Source organism: Petaurus breviceps, unplaced genomic scaffold (assembly GCF_028583685.1).
Source record: "Petaurus breviceps papuanus isolate PSGF00001 unplaced genomic scaffold, PetGlider_PUasm1.0 156, whole genome shotgun sequence".
Taxonomy (NCBI): domain Eukaryota; kingdom Metazoa; phylum Chordata; class Mammalia; order Diprotodontia; family Petauridae; genus Petaurus; species Petaurus breviceps.
The window spans coordinates 364,223-383,584 of NW_027185720.1; the positions used below are offsets into that span (position 1 = coordinate 364,223).

At 37.1% G+C, this 19,362-nt stretch overlaps 2 protein-coding genes across 2 annotated transcripts in view; both read right to left on the reverse strand.

The window, feature by feature from the left end:
• The window catches only part of PTPRB (protein tyrosine phosphatase receptor type B), a 156,599-nt gene extending 152,526 nt beyond the window's left edge, over window positions 1–4,073 (reverse strand). Inside the window, exons 1-2 of the mRNA XM_069082158.1 lie at window positions 3,730–4,073; window positions 2,070–2,465 (exon numbers count right to left, since the gene is read on the reverse strand). Of these exons, the coding sequence (XP_068938259.1) occupies window positions 2,070–2,465; window positions 3,730–3,784 (451 nt within the window). The 5' untranslated portion in view covers window positions 3,785–4,073. The remainder of the gene's footprint in view (window positions 1–2,069; window positions 2,466–3,729) is intronic.
• A 441-nt stretch (window positions 4,074–4,514) lies between these two features.
• PTPRR (protein tyrosine phosphatase receptor type R) overlaps window positions 4,515–19,362 on the reverse strand; it is a 380,321-nt gene continuing 365,473 nt past the window's right edge. The window contains exon 14 of the mRNA XM_069081929.1: window positions 4,515–5,728. Within this exon, the coding sequence (XP_068938030.1) occupies window positions 5,635–5,728 (94 nt within the window). The 3' untranslated portion in view covers window positions 4,515–5,634. The remainder of the gene's footprint in view (window positions 5,729–19,362) is intronic.

Genomic DNA, 19,362 nt, shown 5'->3' on the forward strand with positions numbered 1-19,362 from the left:
AGTTAGGGATTGACTAACCAGTCTCAACTTTTCTCTGAGTAAGCAATGTGATCTCTCTCTCTAAAGTGTAAATGTTACAAACGTATGCCAGGTGGCCATGGCTGGGCAATGTCTTTTCACGCTCTACTTTTGGTTATATGAGAAGTATACTTTCATAAGGGTTGTGAAGAAACAGGAAGCCTTTAATAAAGCATACAAGTTAGAACTGATTTTTCATCTTTCACTGAATCATAAGGGTGACTAAGGGAAACTTAATGAATGTCTTTACTCTCCCTATCAAAAACAATCCATATTTTGGTTTGAATGACATAGTTTGAAGCTTTAACCAATACACTTTGTTCTCTATCAACTTTGAAAGAATAAAGGGCAAAATGAATACCAATTGGATCAAGTCAGCATCAATCATTTGATATTTTTCTAGCACCTTATTCTCTTTTGTGCAGATTCTCTCTCTAGTAGTACAGACATTGCCTTTTCATTCTGCATAATTCTCATCCATCTTCTTTGATCAGTTTTTCATAGAGGATCCACCCAATAGATGAGAATAATTCTTCCCATTCTTAGATTATCCATTTTCACTCTATAAGCTGACAGACATCTTTCAACTTCTAAACCTAATTATTCTTTTTTTTTTAAAGCAATCGGGGTTAAGTAACTTGCTCAAGCTTACATGGCCAGTTATTTCTGGGTGTGGTGCTGAGTGTCTGAGCCCAGGATTCGATCCCCAGGTCATCCCGACACTGGAGCCGGTGCTCTTACTTGCTGAGCCACCTGGCTGCCCCTAAACCTAATTATTCTTGACAGTTTTTCAGTAGTTAGGTATCTTTTTTAAAAAAAAATCTACTCTAATAAAGCCATTTGGAGTTTTGATTGTTTACTATATCTCATTTGGAGAATGCAATTGGCTAGTACAATGTTATGCATACATTAGGTACTTAATAAATGCTTGTTGTGTGAAGGAAATGAGGTAATACATAAAAAACCACTCAGAAGTCAAAAAGGGGGTGCAGTGGGGGTAGGTCAGACAAATTTGAGACCAGAGAATCTATACCTGAAACAGAGCTCTGTTATTCTTTTTCTGCTCCTTTTCCTGTATACCCACCCACTTGAGGGAGGTATAAATAAGGAGCAAAATGATGGAAAGGAGACTGACAGAATGGTCTTGGGTCATAGGATCAAGATTTAGAGCTAGAAGGTATTTCAGAAGCCATCTAATCCAACACAACATAATTGACAATGAGAAAATTCAGTCCTAAATTACACTAATTCTCAGTGTGTGTGTATGTATATGTATATATGTGTGTATGGTGTGCACATGTGTGGGATTGTGTGTACATAAGTATTTAGATATATTCATGCCTAGATCATGAATTTAGTGGACATTCATAGTGCCATTTCTATTCTCATCCTAAATATTTATTTGACTATTTATTATTAAAGGATCTTAGCATGTTAAAACAGCTGAACAAAAGAAGACCACAAAAACATAATTTATCATTTTGTCAAGCTCCACAAATACTGTTTTGATGTTCTGGGTGATTCTAATGAGGACAACAGTCATCAGTTAAATGAACAATCTGTAAGACTAAGAATAGAAATATCAATCTAGACACAGTCCTTTCCTTTTCTCAAGATAGACTGATGGTTGATAGACTTTAGTTACAGTTCATGGATAGTCATACATCTTATACATATATGTACACACATAGTTCACGTATAATTTCTCTCACAAACTTTTGTGCGTATATGCATACACACAAGTCTATCTTTCTCAGCCACATTGATGGTTGATGACCTTTAGCCATGGTTCATTTATATCCAGACATTTACATATATGTACAAACATATGTGCACATATATAAATATGTTCTTTTTATGAAAGAAAATTTTGGCCTCTATTCATGAAAATTCTGACTCCATTAAACCTTTAACCAAGACTTATCTTTAATATTATTAGCTTGGTTAATACAAATCTCCTACTAATTAGATCAAAACCTGTAGAATTTTCTTGCATTTAAAAAAGACATTTACTAGAACTTTCAAGATTCATCCATAAAGGAGTAGTTTACCTTTCTTTAAGCAGAGGCTTTCATTGGTAGATTCTCCCTTGTCATTGACATCTATTTTCATCCAGCTATGGAGGTATGTCCTGCCCTTCTTGACCACTACCCTGTTGCCTTGTTTCTTGAGGAAGAAAGAGGAATTTGTCACCTCAAGGAACCCTTTGTTCTCATGGCAGGTCCATGTGGGTGCCTGAGAGCAGTTGAGGAAGATGGCAGCTCGAGAATGGGTTGCTGAGGAGTTGGAGATGCCCAAACACTGGGAAGATTTAACATGGAGAAGTTTTTCATCCTCTGTCCACATCCACTGTTGGTTTTCACTGGTGTCATTGCACATGGCCACAGATACTCTCTTACTTTCAAAAAGGCATTGTTGTTTCTGGACATGGACAATCTGAAAACTCTCTAGAAGATGGAAAAATCTCATAAAAATATAATAAATGCTTGGCCCACTTAAAATAATGCATAACCCTCCAAATGAAAATACAAAAAATAGAAAAAAATTCCTTTTGTGTTAGTGCATATAACTAGAATAAGCTGAAGTGGTTTAAACTCACAAAACTGTCATTTTAAAGTATCAAAAAGCCTTATTAACTCTCCTTTATTTTACTTTTATCCAGTTTATTACCATAAAAGGAAAGAAAAAATGTCTTGTTTTTTTTTTCTAACACAATAATGAAATGAAACTTAAAGAAAAGCAAATCACCTAAGGAATTTAGATTGACTCTGTAGTTTGATTCAGTATATACAAATTTTGGAAAATTCATGTTCCTTTATCATTAAAGACAACTACTCTCTTCATCCTTCCCCCCCCCCACTCCAGAGAAGCACCTTTTCCCCCCAATTCACATATCACTACATTGAAAATTATTTTAATATAAATTGAGTCAGGAGAGCAGTGAAAAATACTCTGTCAGATTTGCCTGCTACCCAAAGGCTCAGCAACCTAGTTAATTAATGAATTATTGAGTAGTCCAGGGATAGTTTTTCTTATGGCATGTTTTAATTTCTCAATCACATTTCTGCTTCTCTTATTTTTTTACAACCTCTAGATTATATTCCCTAAAACACTAATTCATATGAATTAGAAAAATCAACATTTCCCCCTAATTATTTAAAAAACAGGGCAGTTAAGATTAGACACTTGCACATAGATTCAGAGTCAAAAACAATTTTCAATGTTTTCTTCCTCCCTATCCCAGTACTTCCTCCCCCATTTTGGCCAAATCTCTAGCCTTCCCAAATGAAGTATAAATACTACATTCCCTTTAATTATATTTTAAAGGGTTCTTTTAAAGTTTCTTACAATTAAGTGTGGCTGGGTCTTAAGAAAAGTCCTCCAAACATTGAACTTACTACAGAATGTTAATAAATATTAACAATACCTCCTCAACATATTTTAGCACACTGGTATGTTATTACCATGCCTTTCAGGGAGAGATAGAGAATTTATATGAAATTAAAGCAGAAGGTTTATTTTCTTTTGCAAAGAAATCTAAACAGGACTGGCATACTTGGCCCTTTTCAGTCCCTTTCCTCATTGTCCCTGGATAAAACGTAGAGAACAGACTCCATTTCCATCACATTTCAGACATTTTTAAAAGCCCAGGGCACCCTCAGCTGGATGTAGAAGAAATACCTCTGAAACTCGGAGAGTAATTTCACTTACCTGAGTTCCCAAAGATCATGCAGGTAAAAATCAGCATGTAAAATATAGGCTCCATTTTTGACTTAACAACTCTTCATGCTTCACTTTGGGGGGGAGAAAAATCCTCCCAGATAAGAGAAGCAAAGGCTAGGAAGGAAATGTGCCTTCATGGTGGGGGGGAAAAGTCAGTGACGAGCACTTCCTTCTATTCAATTGTTTGGGGGAGTTTTATACCAGATTGTCCTTTCGTCTGTTTCCTTAGAATGAAGTGAACTATGACTATCCCCTTTTTTATGCAGACAAAAAAATCCAGACGCGAGGAGTAGACAAACTACTGACTGCACCCAAAGTCATTTCGACAGATGGGTTCTCTTTTACCTAAAGAGCTAATGAAGGAAAGGACTATAATCTCCCCAGATTACATGAATGTTCATCTAACATTACATCTCTGCAGGTGATGTGGGTTCTGCTGAATAAACACAAACCATGTCATTTATGAGGACCTATGACAAGTGATAGAAAACTACCAATATGGACTGTTTGGATAATGATAGACTAGCAAGTTATCAAGGGAAAAAAGAATCACGTGGCACTGGTTCTTATTTTTTAGTTCATTATCCCTTCTGAAAATGACACATTAGGCAATTGAAAACTCTAACAGACAGAATTAGAAACAGTCAAATTGAAGCTAAACAAGTCATGTTTGATATTTGCCCACTCGATGCTTCTAAAAATGAAAATGGTCTCTTTCTTGGGGTTGGGGAGGGGTGGAGGAACGTAAATGATTTACTCAATATTTAATATCAAGTGAGTTTATTGGCAGTATGAAGCAAAATCAACATCATCACTGCATTGATATCTCATATATTTACTGAACAAGTCACAGAGTGCTTGCTGGACAGAGTTACAGCTGCTCCATATTTCTCTTCAAGATGAGATCACTATAGAAATGGAAGGACTGTCCCTAGCAGCCTCCTTCAGAAGAGCAGTTTGCATTATTCCCAAGGTCATCCATTACTTATTAGGAAGAGAGAGAAAGGCTATGGTAGACAGCATTTTCAAAAATTCCCTCTTAGTAAAAGACTGATGTGTATTTAAAACCCTTGGTATTTCAGAATCTATAAAGTTTTTTAAAAGTAAAAGGACTCACAATTTACAAACACACTGGATTGAACTTTGGAGCAGAAGCAGCCTTCTAAGACAATAGTATAGAATAATAAATTAATACACACACACACACACCAAATGACAAACATTGTGCTCTGTAATAGATTGATAGGAGCTACTATAAATACATACTTAATACATAAGATTATCAAGAACACATTTTCATATAAAAGTTACTGCTTTTGATGTTTTTTTTTTCAAAAATGAGTACTTCTCTATGAAAAATCCATTGTCTTTCACTTGCAACTTTAGCAGCAAGATTCTGGTGGCTGGAGAAGGAGCTCACCACATAATAATTATAATAATAGCACTTAAGACAGGTACAGTTTAACAGCTGACAGTCCATTCACAAGACAAATTTTTACAAACTTTAAAGCAACTATACACTCAATTATCATTTCTTCAGGGGATATTTCAGTAGTCAATTGACTTCAGCAGAATTACATACATACAGTCTGTATGGCAGAGAGTCATGACAGAAAAATATCCTTCTTGAACATGTATGTGAAATCCATTACCCCATTAACATAGTACCTGCTTTAAAAATCATTTTTTGGGCAACTTACAAATACATTCATATACAGGCAAGGTCTGATAATCTTTACATAATTTTTCAGTTCTTCCATAATCAACACCACAGGCTGGCTTTCAAGCTCTCCATTGTTGTTTTCTATCCCAGGAATCACCTGGAAGAAGCCACTGGTAGGCAACACATTGAATTCTCCTGAGAGACTGTCATTGAATTGAATCTTCAACATTTCACTGGACAGCTTCTGCAGAGAGCCTACTTTCATATAGACTCAATGCATGATGAACAAATTCATATTGTTCACTTGTCTGAACCATTCCGCCCCTGCAAAGAAAGTAAAAGAAAGTTTAAAAAGGAAAAAAAATAAAGCTATTATTTGATATAATGTAATCTAAGTAATGACCATTTCTTCTATAGGGATTACAGTCAAACTATGACAATTACTTTGAAGAGATTGCTTCTTAGAACCAACATTCTTGTTGTCATTCATGTTTCATCCATAAGATACAACTGAGAAGTCAACAAAAGACTGATCCCTTGGCTGAGTCTCTTCTTTAACAAGACTCTTCTAGAGTCTTTTCTTCTCTGGTCATTTGGAAGGCCAATTATTGTTAGTCATGATTTCAGTCACTGAACATGCCAATTATTTTGGTTTTTTAATTACAGTGACCAACAATGATCTGAATGGCTACCTTAGCTGTCACCACAGATGAAATGGTGAGGCATACTGAGGAATCTTATTTGGTTATATCATAAAAACAAAACTTGGAATATGATGGGTATCTAAAGACAACAGTGAATGGTTCCTTGAATGATTTAGAGCAGGGGTCCACAAACTGAAGCCTGTTGCCTGTTTTTGCATGGTTAATGTGTACCATAGTTTGCTAACCCCTGATTTAGAGAAAAGGGAGTTTGCTAACTTCTTACTTTCATGATCATGTCCACCATTATCTCTCTATTCTAGTAATAAGTTGATGTCTCATCGTGAAATCAAAATGACCTTCAATTTTTTTTGTCACCTAGCAAAGTGTTTGTCACCTAGTAGGTGCTTAATAAATTCTTGTTCATTGGCTGGTATCTCTGAACACAGAGCCCCAATTCTTTGAGACCCTACCAAGTTAGAAAAGCTTCAAGTATGGACCTAGTGAGAGATTCTGTGCCTGTTATTTGAAGGACCAGCATAACTAAGTTTGGAAATACTCAGCAAGAAAGTTAATTACTAGATAATAAAATTTTCGGTCTCAAAACTCATGATAATTTTTATTAGGGCACAGAATACAAGTTCTTTACCTGTGATCCATGGATTTTAAGAAAATACTTTGATAACTCTATTTTAATATATTGAGTTTCCTTTGTAATTCAATGGATTCTATTTTATACATTTATAATATTTTTATAATTAATTAATATATTAATTTTAAATTTTCAACATTCATTTCCATAAAAGTTTGAGTTTTAAATCCCCCCCCACCCCAGTCTTCTTTCACCTCTCCAAGATAGCATGAATATGATATAGGCTCTACTTATACATTCATATTGAATATATTTTCACATTATTCATGATATAAAGAAGAATTAGAACTAATGGCAGGAAATATGAGAAAGAAGAAACAAAACAAAACAAAAAAAGAAAAGGAGAGCAAATAATATGCTTTCATTTGCATTCAAATTCCAAAGCTCTTTCTCTGGATGTGGATAGCATTTTCCATCATGAGTATTTTGGAGTTGTCTTAGATCTTTGCATTATTTTTTTTTAATTTCTTCTTTCTTTATTTTTTATTTTTCCATTTTCAAATGCTTTATTGGCTTCTGATTTACATCATTCATTTCCACCAGATTTTGAGTTACAAATTTTCTCCCCGTTTTTCCCCTACCCACCGCCCCAAAATAGCGATCCCACTGGATATCCTCTCCTTCAATCTGCTCTCTCCCATATCTTCTCCCATACTCCCTTCGACTTTGCCAGTAGGCCATGGTGCATCTCTATGCCCCAGTTTCTGTATATCTTATTTCCCAATTACATGTAAAATAGTATTAATAATAGTATATATATATGTATATATATTTAAACATTTGATTTTAAAACTTTGAAATCCACATTCATTCCCTTCCTCCCTTGTCACCCACCCTTACTGGGAAGATACGCAATTCAGTATAGGTTGTACATGTGTAGCTATGCAAAACATTACCATAGTAGATATATCATAAAAGACTGACTATATTTCCCTCCCTCCTATCCCACATCCCACTTGTTCTATTCTCTACTTTGATCCTGTCCCTTTTCAAAAGTGGGTGCTTCCAATTTCCCTTCCCCCCAGCCTGCCCTCCCTTTTATCATTCCTCCTCTCATCCCCTTCCCCCCTACTCTCCTGTAGGGTGAGATACCCTATTTACTGTGTATTTCATTCCCTCCCTGAGCCAAATTCAATGAGAATAAGGTTGACCCATTCCCTTTTGCCCTCCTGTTCTTCCCCTCCATTGTAACCATTTTCCCTTGCCTCTTCTATATGAGATAGTTTGCTTCATTCTGTCTCTCCAATCTCCTCTCATTATATTCCTCTCTCACCTCTTAATTTCACCTTTTAAGTATCATCCCTTTCTATTAAATTGGTCCTGTGCCCTCTATGTATACCTGTAAACATTTATACACACATTCACATATGTATTCATACGCCCATATACCCTCTGATATAGACATATATGTGTGTGTGTATTTCTATTTCCTTCAACTATTTTCATACCAAGAAAAGTTTCATGAGTTACAATTATCATTTTTTCCATGTAGGAATGTTAATAGCTCAATTTTGATAAGTTCCTTATGATTTCTTTTCCCTGTTTACCTTCTCATGCTTCTCTTGCTTCTTGTATCTGAATGTCAAATTTTCTATTCAACTCTGGTTTTTTCAGCAAGAATGCTTGAAAGTCCTCTATTCCACAGAATGACCATATTTTCCCTGAAACATGATACTCAGTTTTGCTGGGTAGGTGATTCTTGGTTTTATTCCCAGCTCCTTTCCCCTCTGGAATACCATATTCCAAGTCCTTCAATCCATCAGTGTAGAAGCTGCCAGATCCTGGGTTATCCTGATTGTGCTTCCACAATATTCAAATTGTTTCTTCCTGGCTGCTTGTAATATTCTCTCCTTGATCTGGGAATTTCAGAACCTGGCTATAATATTCCTAGGAGTTTTCTTTTTGGGATCTTTTTCAGTAGGTGATCAGTGGATTCTTTCAACCTCTATTTTGCCCTCTGGTTCTAAAACATCAGGGCAGTTTTCCTTGAGAATTTCTTGGAGGATGATTTCTAGATTCTTTCTTTGATCTTGGCTTTCAGGTAGTCCAATAATTTTTAAATTCTCTCTCCTGGATCTATTTTCCAGGTCAGTGGTTTTTCCCATGAGATATTTCACATTGTCTTCTATTCTTTCATTTGTTTGGATCTGTTTAAAGCATCTTGATTTCTAATAAAGTCATTAGCTTCCATTTGCTCCAATCTAATTCTTTAGGAATGATTCTCCTCAGTGAGCTTTTGAGATTCTTTTTCCATCTGGCAAATTTGGATTTTTAAGGCATTCTTCTCCTCATTGCCTTTTTGAGCCTCTTTTGCCATTTGAGTTAGTCTATTTTTTAAGGCATTATTTTCCTCAGTTAGCCTGTTGACTCTAATTTCATAATTTTCTTGCATCGTTCTCATTTCTCTTCCCAATATTTCCTCCACTTCTCTTATCTGCTTCTTAAGGTCCTCTATGGCCTGTAACCAGATGGTATTTTCCTTTGAAGTTTTTGGTGCAGGAGTTCTGACTTCACTGTCTTCCTCCTGTTCCATGCTTTGATCCTTTTTGTACCCATAATAGCAGTCTAATTTTGGATTCTTCTGTTTGTTTTGTTTCCTTTGCCTGGTCATATTGCCACTCAATTACTTGACTTTTGGGCTTTTTGCCACAGTAGGACTCTGCCACCAAACAAGGGAGCTTTGTATCAAATACTGGGGTTTTCTCAGCTGCCAAAGGTATTAGTTGGGTGCACTCTCTGAAGTCTCCACACACTCTGGCAAGCTAGTAACCCACCCCAGGACCTCCACCTTAGACCTCAATCCAGATCCAAGCAGGTTAAAGCAAGAACAATTACCCCTCAGATTAGTCACTTGGTCCCCCTACACTCTTCAGGCCAGGAGCTGAAGCTACCACGTGGAGGTGGCTGTGCTGCAGCCCTCAGTGGCTTCTCACCCCACGGGCAAAAGCCAATGTGCTCCCAACTACTGGTCCCAAAGTCCACACTGCATTGACCTCTCACTTTGTCCTTAGCATCTATATGTTGATAAATCTGGAAAGGGACACAGCTGCTGTAATCTGGAGTCCCTCCAGCTGGAGGTTGGTCAGGACTGCCCTGGGGTTAAAACCTCTGGCTAGCGCAGGGCTGTGGTTGGCTCCCAGAGCTCTGTGCTGGCTGATTCCTGCTGGCCTGCTCAGCTGTCCTCAGCAGATTAGCTTCTCTGTGTCATTTTGTGGGTTCTGTAGCTCCAAAGTTTGTTCAGAGTCCCCTTTTACATGAATTGGAGGTGGAGATCTTTGCATTGTTGAGAAGAGCTAAGTCTATCAAAGTCAGTCATTGCACAACGTAGCTGTGTAATGGAAATGCAAATTTAAAGATCTTTCCTGCTCCTAGGCTAAAGTGCACCTGGAGCCTGGGGTGGGAGGCTTGTTTTTCAGTAGATACTTTTTGATTGGCCAGTGGGTCCAGAAGGTTGTTACAGTCTCTGAGACAGGAGAAGGCTATATAAACCCTGATTTGAGGCTTTGTTTTGGGGCTCACTTTAAGAAGTTTTCTGTGATTTGATCAGATGAGACTCTGGGAAGCCATTGTTGAGAGCCCCCGGCTTTGAAAACCCCAGATGTTGATTTGGTATGGATGTAATGGTTGGAGAGTTTGGAAACCTGTGTACTTGATCTGTTTCTCTGTCTTGATAATTATGTCTGTATACTCTGAGGTTCAGGGTGCTGATATTTTTCCCCTGAACTAGGTAAACTACATATGTTTGACTGATTAAAGTAAGCTTGTTAACCCATTTTGAGTTGCTTTCCTTTAACAAAGCAGATCTAAGAACCTGTGTTGGCAGCCACCCTGGGGACGCTGGGGTGCTTGCTGATACAAAATGTCCAGCAGGAGATTAGTTTCTCTGTGTCATTTTGTGGGTTATGTAGCTCCAAAGTTTGTTCAGAGTCCCCTTTTACATGAATTGGAAGTGGAGATCTTTGCATTGTTGAGAAGAGCTAAGTCTATCAAAGTCAGTCATTGAACAATGTAGCTGTTTCTGTGCATAATGTTCTCCTGGTCCTGCTCATTTCACTTAGCATCAGTTCCTCTAAGTCTTTCCAGATTTTTTTTGAAATCCACCTGCTCATCATTTCTTATAGCACAATTATATACATATATTTTTTTTTGGGGGGGGGGAAGTGGTCCTTTGGTTTTGCTAGTATGACAAAGGAGTCCACAACATAAAACAGGTTAACCCCTTCTGTGGAATGTTTGTGATTTGCATGAAGCAGTTTCAAATAATTCCACATGTTCTTTAATTTTAGATATTCACCATTTTGCTTCTTTATAATTATGCGTTATATGCTTAACAAAGGTACCTGACACTATTCAATTAATCTGAATATTGAGAAAATGGGATTTGGATTTATAGACTAGGTTTAAAACACAGCATTAAAGGACTGATGTTTGGCAAGGAATGGAATGCCCTAGCAAGGAACAAATTATCTGTCTGTCTATGTATGTATGTATGTATGTATCATCTATCTATCTATCTATCTATCTATCTATCTATCTATCTATCTATCTATCTATCTATCTATCTATCTATCTACCTATCTATCTATCTATCATCTATTTCTCTAGCTCTCTGTCTTTCTATCTTCCTTTCATTCTAGTTGAGGAGCCTAACTCCTCTGATTGGTGGCTCCTCATATTGCACTCATTACATCTAGATCAGGTCTTAACCCAACTTCTTATTCCCTGGCCATATTCTCATTCTGCCATCAAGATAAGGCTCCATGTCCTAGAGAATTTAATGTTTTACCGCAGGATCCTATCCTGGGACCCTCGTGTCCTGATTAGTGGTTGCCTCAGGTCAGTCATTACATCTAGGTTTGGACTCAGTCTTGCTTCATTTTGCTGCTTGTTCATCTTTCCACCAGCTGCTTCACTGAGCACATGCCCTCTACCCCATATCTCCATGATTCTTTTTCTGAAACTACAATCAAATCAACTATCATAGCTTCTCAAAAGGGTGTGTTAATCTAGTTCCCAATGGCTCTGAAGACAGAACAGGGCAAGAGATGGAAAGGGGTCAGAGTCAGAGAAAATGTTAATACTGAAGATTAAACTTGTGTTTAAGTGTGTCCTAAGTACATTTTCACTTTTTGAGAGCGGGTTGTTAAATATTTGCCAGCATGCCCTTGCTCATACTTATCTTCCTCTTTAGAATATAAGCTCTTGGGAACAGCTAGGTGCCCCAGAAGTCAGGAGGACCTCAGTTAAAATCTGGCTGCAGACACTTACTAGCTGTATGACCCTGGCCAAGCCACTTAATCCTGATTGCATCCAAAAAATATAGAATACAAGTACTTTGAGGCACTCCAAAACTTATCACAATGTTTGGTACATAGTAAGGGGTTAATAATAAATGATTTTTAATTGATAAATTCATCTATTCATGCTTATGTGAGGATATAGAAACTGCATATATTGTTTATGGTAGTACTTCTCAAACTTTTTGGTTTCAGGACCCCTTTATATTGTTAAAAATTATGGAGTCATTGTTTATATCTATTGATATTTATGTAAAATATTATATGATATATTATTTAATTATTTATACTTAATATAATATAATAATGATATAATATATTAAAAATAAAATTACAGTATTATAATGAAAATAGTATTCATCTTGTGGACCACCTAAAATTTTCTTGGGGGTCCCCAGAGGTTCTTGAACCATACTTGGAGAACAGCTGTTAGGGGTAATTTATAGTAAGGCCATACTTTATAACTCACCTGAGTAGAAGGAAGAATTGGATTAGGAGCGTGGCAAAGAGATAATGAAACTGGAACGGAAGCACTATGTTGCAGTAACAGAGATTCAATTTTGTGGAATGCTGAAACATACTATCTCTCTTTTTTAACTTTTGAACAGCTTTAATTTTTAGGAAGTTTTTGTCTTTTATTATATCCAGCCCAAAACTATATCACTACAACATCTATCCTCCATTCTTAGCTCTGACTTTTGAGGCCAAAGGGCATAAGTCTAGTTGTTCTTTCACATGACAGCTCTTCAAATATTTGACAGCAATGATGTCCTCTTTGCCACAGGGATTCTCCTCTCAAGGGTAGGCATCTATATGGTACAATGATAGGCCATAGTATTGAGGGCAGGCATCACAACTCACTCATCTTTATGACTCAGTCAGCACTTCACCCTTTGCTCTACACAAAGTCAATACCTAACACATGTTTGTTAGATACACAAATGGCATACTCAATAAAGGTTTAGAAATAAAGAAACTGAAAGTTGGAAAGGACCTCACAGAACATCTACGAATAAATATGAATTCTCCCTATGATATCCTTGATGTGACTGTCTAATTTCTGCTTAATACTCTCTCTACTAAGAATAGAGAGGCTCACAGATTTGTGTCTTGCTATTCTTGTACTGGTGGAGGTAGGCTTGCTTCTAACAGTGTGTGAAATAAGAAGGGTATTATTGCATTCAATTCTGGGCACATATTAGGATAGCTGGAACTTGTCCAGAAGAGGATGGAGAAAGGACATGCCACCCAAAGATCTCTCTAAGGAGCTAGGGATATTTACATTGGATAAGAGAAGTCTTGGTGGGACAGGAGAGGTATCTTCAAGGATGTGAAAGTCTCTCATGTAAAATAACAATCACAATAATATTGACTAGTATTTACAAAGATCTCTAAGGTTTACAAAGCGTTTTACAATTATTATCCCATTTTGTCTTCACAATATCCAGGAAGGTGGGTGCTATTATTAACCATTTTACAGATGAGGAAACTGAAGCAGATGGGTTAAGTGATTTACCCAGAGTCACACAGTGTCTGAGGTCAAATCTGAACTCAGATCTTTTTGATTCCAGGACCAGAACTCCATTCTTATGCCCTTTAGTTGCCTTTAAATAATAATAGCTAGCATTTATATAGAGCTTTAAGGTTTACAAAGTACTCTACATATTTTATATATTTGTTTCTTTGGACACAGAAGATGTAACTAGAACTAATGGGCAAAAATAATAAGAAGCTCAGTTATTATATTTGTATTCCTAGTGCTTGGAATATAGGAGGTATGCAAGTACTTGTTTGTTGATTGGCTGTATAATACAACTTCCCACCAATAAGAGAAATCTACAAGTGGAATCAGTTTCCTAAGGAGATAGTGGGTTCATCTAATGTAGGGGTCTTCAGGTAGATTCTGGATGACCATTTGTTCAGATATACTAAAGAAGGGATTCTTGTTGAAGTGAAGTTTGTGTTTCATGGCCTCTGGAGTCCCTTCATACTCTCTCATTCTATGATTGTGAAATTCTTCTGATTTACTATTTTGAAATAACTGCAATGTAGTTGTTGACAGTTTATGGATCCTATAAAACCTCTGTAATCACATAGCTGCAAAACTAACTTTGAAATTGCTTTCCAGTCAGAACTCTTTTTTTTTAGCAGATATAATATAGCTGATAGTTCTAATCAGAATTTTTAGGTCATTTTGAATCTTCAGTCATATTAAAAATCTCATTAAGACAAAATGATTTCTGATTAGAACTACTAGCCATCAATGGCCTTCTGCCTATGCTTACAATTTAGAACCACCATTCAAAACAATAAACATTTGCAATTTAATAGATTTCAACGGATGAATTTCAATGGCAGGAGCATTTTTTTCCATTGAACACATCACAATCCATTTGGGCTTTCTCATCCTGTGTGATTTTTATTTGTATTCCCGTATATATAATAAGAAGGGAGGGGATCTTTCCAATCAACTCCCGTTGTGCTTAGAATCTTCTTCTAAGACTTTTTAGAGTACTTCCTTATGAAACAAAGTGTACACTTTGATGTTAGATTCCAAATGGAGTGATTCCATTAATATGGAAAAGTGTTTGCAAAAGACATTTTTTAAATAGATATTGTTTTTTTTATGTTTATTCTTCTCATTCCAGCTTAATCACTAAATACCTTTGAAAGAATTTGTCTTAGTTGGGTCTTTCATCAAGCTTCCTACAAACATGCTTCCTAATTCCTCCACTCTTGCTTCTTTATATTTTATGAGTTGATACTGTCTGTAATTTCCCACTATCCCTCCTTAGTAAGATACAAAAACATGAGATTATATTCTGACCCCATGTTGCCTTGACTACCATTCATGTTCCCAGATCAAATACTCGTTGACTCATGGAGCTTATAGGTTTTGCTGTGGTGAGTGATTTAGATCAGTTAAAATTCCTTATGAAATGCTAATGGTCTATGACAATGTCTGTTCTTTTATCCATTTCCTATTTTTTTCATAATTGTTAATTTGTTTAATTAGGTCAGACAAAAATATGCACATGCAAATAATATTACTTATGTTGACAAAAACACATTAGGCTTACCTCAAAGAAATTTGAGCATAAGCTCAGGTCTAGAGGATGTTAAAAACAATTTTTGGCCAGAAATGAACTGGTGTGTGGTTACTGGTGGTAGTGTTTTTGTGGTAGATAGACAGAAAAAGCTTTTCATCAGAATTCAAATCTTGAACAGTCTATTTTCTTGTAGATGAAGAAAACTTTTGTCTCAAGAAAAGAAACAGGCCAACACAAGGAAGCTACAGATAGTACTAAATTACAGATGCTAACTTTTGGTGCAACCCAGAGGCAGGGTGGTGCTTCTGTTTCACTGATATCACTGGCTTTCTTCTTAACAATTCTCCAGAGCTTTTGAAGGTTCTTTTGAATCTTTTTCTTCCTCATCAAGAGGTAGTTTTTTTTCTTTAGTGAATCAATATTAGCTCTGCATTCCACTGTTACTTGTGTTATTTCCCTTTGGAGCTTCTCCACACTCCCTATAGGTCAGGTGCCTCAAGTTCAATGTATTGTGTGGGTTTGTTTTCCTAAAACTATAATTCATGAGACCCTTTCTGAAAGCTATTTACCTCTCTAGTCAATCAAAGGCTACATGATTAGCTCTAAGTAAAGGCATTTATTGAAATGCCATAGTGAGACAGTCAGTAATAAAACCTCTCCCCCTTAAGCTTGAGGCATATTTTCTCACAAGTACACCACACATGGAAGCCAGGTGGCCTGGACAGAGTGCTGAGCCTGGAGTCAGGAAGAACTGAGTTCAAATCTGACCTCAGATGCTTAACAGTTATATGATCCTAGGCAAGTCACTTAACCAAATTTGCCTCAGTTTCCTCATCTACAAAATGAGCTGAAGAAGGAAATGGCAAACCACTTCAATATCTTTGCCAAGAAAACCCCAAAAGGGGTCTTGAAGAGTCAGAAATGACTGAAAATGACTAAAAAACAACAAATACCCCATATACATAAAGAGAGTAGACATATAGGCATGTATATGGGAAACATGCTGTAATGGTAATAGGAATATGAAGATCTTCCCTGCCCCTTGATAGACTTAAGTAAATCTGAGAAATTTCCCCTGATTTGAAAATATACTCTGCCCCCTAATAGGCTGAATGTGGTCACATGGTGCCTGTGATGGGAAGCTTGTTTTTCAGGAATGCCCACACCTTGTTACTTTATGATTGGGCACTGGGTCAAGAGACTTGTGACATTCTCTGACCCAGGAGAAGGCAATATATACCATGATGTGAGGTTTTACTTTGGGGCTCACTTTGGGAAGAGTTGTGTGATTTGTCCAGATGAGACTCTGGGCAGGCATTGAGCCCCCTGGCTTTGAAAACCCAGATGTTGGTGTTACCCTCTCTGATAACTAACTAGGTATGGATGCAATGGTCAGACAGCTGGAAGCCCTGTCTGCCAGTCTGTTTTTCTGTCTGTATTTTTTTTGTCTGCTTGTAACTTCTGTTTGTATTCTCTGAATACAAAAAGTCAAGGTGCTGACATTTTCCCCTGAACCAGATAAATGATAAAAGTTTGATTAAAGTAAGCTTGTTAACCCATTTTGAGTTGCTTTCCTTTAGAAAAGCAGGTCAAAGAACCTGTGCTAGCAGCCATCCTGGGTATGCTAGGGTGCTTGCTGCTACACATGCATGGCCCAGGTGTGTATAAGAAGAGTCTACTAGGACCTCTCCAATAAAGCAGTGCCACAGACTACCCTTCCTTCATACACCTGGGCTATGTGTGAAATAGAACACCCACACTGACTCTGGGTTGCAACTGGTGGCACCAAAGTGAGCACCCATGTGTAAGTGCTATCCTCACTGACGTTAGTATTGCTATCTCCAAAAGACCCTTCTCTGGACACTGTATTACTGGATGCTGCTTACCCTTAACCTCCACTACCTGTTGCTGCTGGCTCTGTTGACATCCTCAGCTAAGGTCCTGTTCTTTCAGAAAGAGCATGAACCCTTAACCTATGATTAGTACAAGCTTCTTTAGCTCTACCCCCTCAGAGTTTTAACTCTACAACTCTTAAATCTTTGTAGGCTAGGGCACAAACCAGGCAATAGTCATTTACACAGTAGTCACCAAATAGTTCCAGGACTCAGGGTTCCTCAGGCTTTGGCTGTCTTTTCTATATGAGAGATAGATAGATAGATAGATAGATAGATAGATAGATAGATAGATAGATAGATAGATGATAGATAGATAGATAGATAGATAGATAGATAGATAGATAGATAGATAGATAGATGGATGGATGGATGGATGGATGGATGGACGGACGGACGGATGGACGGATGGATGGATGGGTAGATGGATGGATAGATGGATAGATAGATAGATAGAAAGATAGATAGATAGATCATAGATAGATGGATAGATAGACAGATGGATGGATAGATGGATAGATAAATAGATGGATAGATGGATGGATAGATGGATAGATAGATGGATATATGAGTGGATGGATGGATAGATAGATGGATATATATATATATATATATATATATATAGATAGATAGATAGATATATAGATAGATAGATAGATGGATGGATGGATAGATGGATAGATAGAGATAGACAGATAGATGGATAGATACATACATACATACATAGATGGATAGATGGGTGGATGGATGGATGGATGGATGGATGGATGGATGGATGGATGGATGGATAGATAGACAAATAGATGATAGTGCTAGGAAATATGCTAAGTGCTGGAAATGCAAATGTTGATTTTTAGTTGTTTTCAGTCATGTCCAACTCGTTTTGACTCTCATTTGGAGTTTTCTTGGGAAAGCTAGATATTAGAATGGTTTGTTATTTCATTCTCCAGCTCATTTTACATATGAAAAAGCTGAGCCAAACAGGGTTAAGTGATTTGCCCAAGGTCACGCAACTAGGAAATGTCTGAGTTCAAATTTGAAATGTCTTCTGGATTCCATGCCTGATCCTCCATTCACTGTATCACCTAGCTTCCCAAATATAAATAGAAGCAAATTAAAAAAAAAAAACACTTGCCTTCAAGAAGGTAACATTCTAATGGAGTAAGACAAAGGGGGGCTGGAAAAGGGGAATGAGGGAAGGGCACCTCAATGGAGCAAGTGTCTGACAAGGAGAAAACCAGAGAGTGATTCTAGGTCTGAGTGAGAGTTCATGTAAATGAAAAGGTAGAGAATAGGTACAGAAACAATCTATGTCCTGTGAAAGTTCACAATCTCTGTGAATTTCTCATTTCTACACTTGACCTTTTCATAAATGAGACCATGCAAAAATTCAAAGCTTTAAATGAGTTTGTCACATCTTTGCAAGATGTGAAGGTCTAAAAAGGACAAATTCTTAAAGGGACTTTGATCTACACATTTAGAGTTGTCTATGTAGGAAAAAGAGAAAGAGAGTAGGAAATATTTTGAGTTTAAAAATGCAATGAGATGCCCCAAGGAATTGGATCTTAGGTATTCTGTTCCCCCCCCCCCCCACCAGTGCCTGTGTTATCTTGGGAATCCTCAAGCTTGTCCCTGGTGGTTAAGTAGTACAGGAACTGCCAGAGGAGAATTGTAGATGTCATGAGATTCTTCTCTGATTTTTCTGGAGGTGACTCTTGTGACCCCCCTTAGGAGTGAGGACCTTTACAATTCCAAATAAACTGTTTCTCTAGTGATAGAGCAAAATATCATAGGAGAATCTAATGGCAATACTTAGCCCCAAACATCTGATACTTATCTTTATTTTACACAAAAACATAGAACTATCAAGACAAAAAAAAATACCATGGCACAAATAAAATCAGTCCTGTTGGAGAATGCTTGTCTTATATCACTAAGGTCTAAGATAAATCCTATCTTTCCTTTTTATTATTTTCAAGGCTTTCAGTGTTTTGGGCAGACCTTGGAGTATATTTACTGCAAACAGATGCTCCAAATCTTTAAACTAAATGAATGGACAGGAAGAGGTGAGTTGCACTGGAAGGGGCTGGGGTTGTGAGGAAGGGAGGAAAGGAAGAGTTATTGATTAAATGTTACCAGAGGAATGAAAATTGCATGCTAGTGGAATTTTCTGTGGCCTGAAGACCTTAAAAATGATGCAAAAAGTTGCATTACTCCTTACTTATTATGGAACTTAACATAATAGAATCTTAATGTCATTTAGTACAACTTTCTCTCCCAATGGTGGAATAGAGGGATCCTTCTATAAGCCTTGAGTTCCAGCTTCCTTTTGATTACTTCCAGGGACACTAGCTACTGTCCTATATTTCTATTCCCTTTTGTGGTTAAACTCTTTGAGGAAGTCATCTACAATCAGTGCCTTCCCA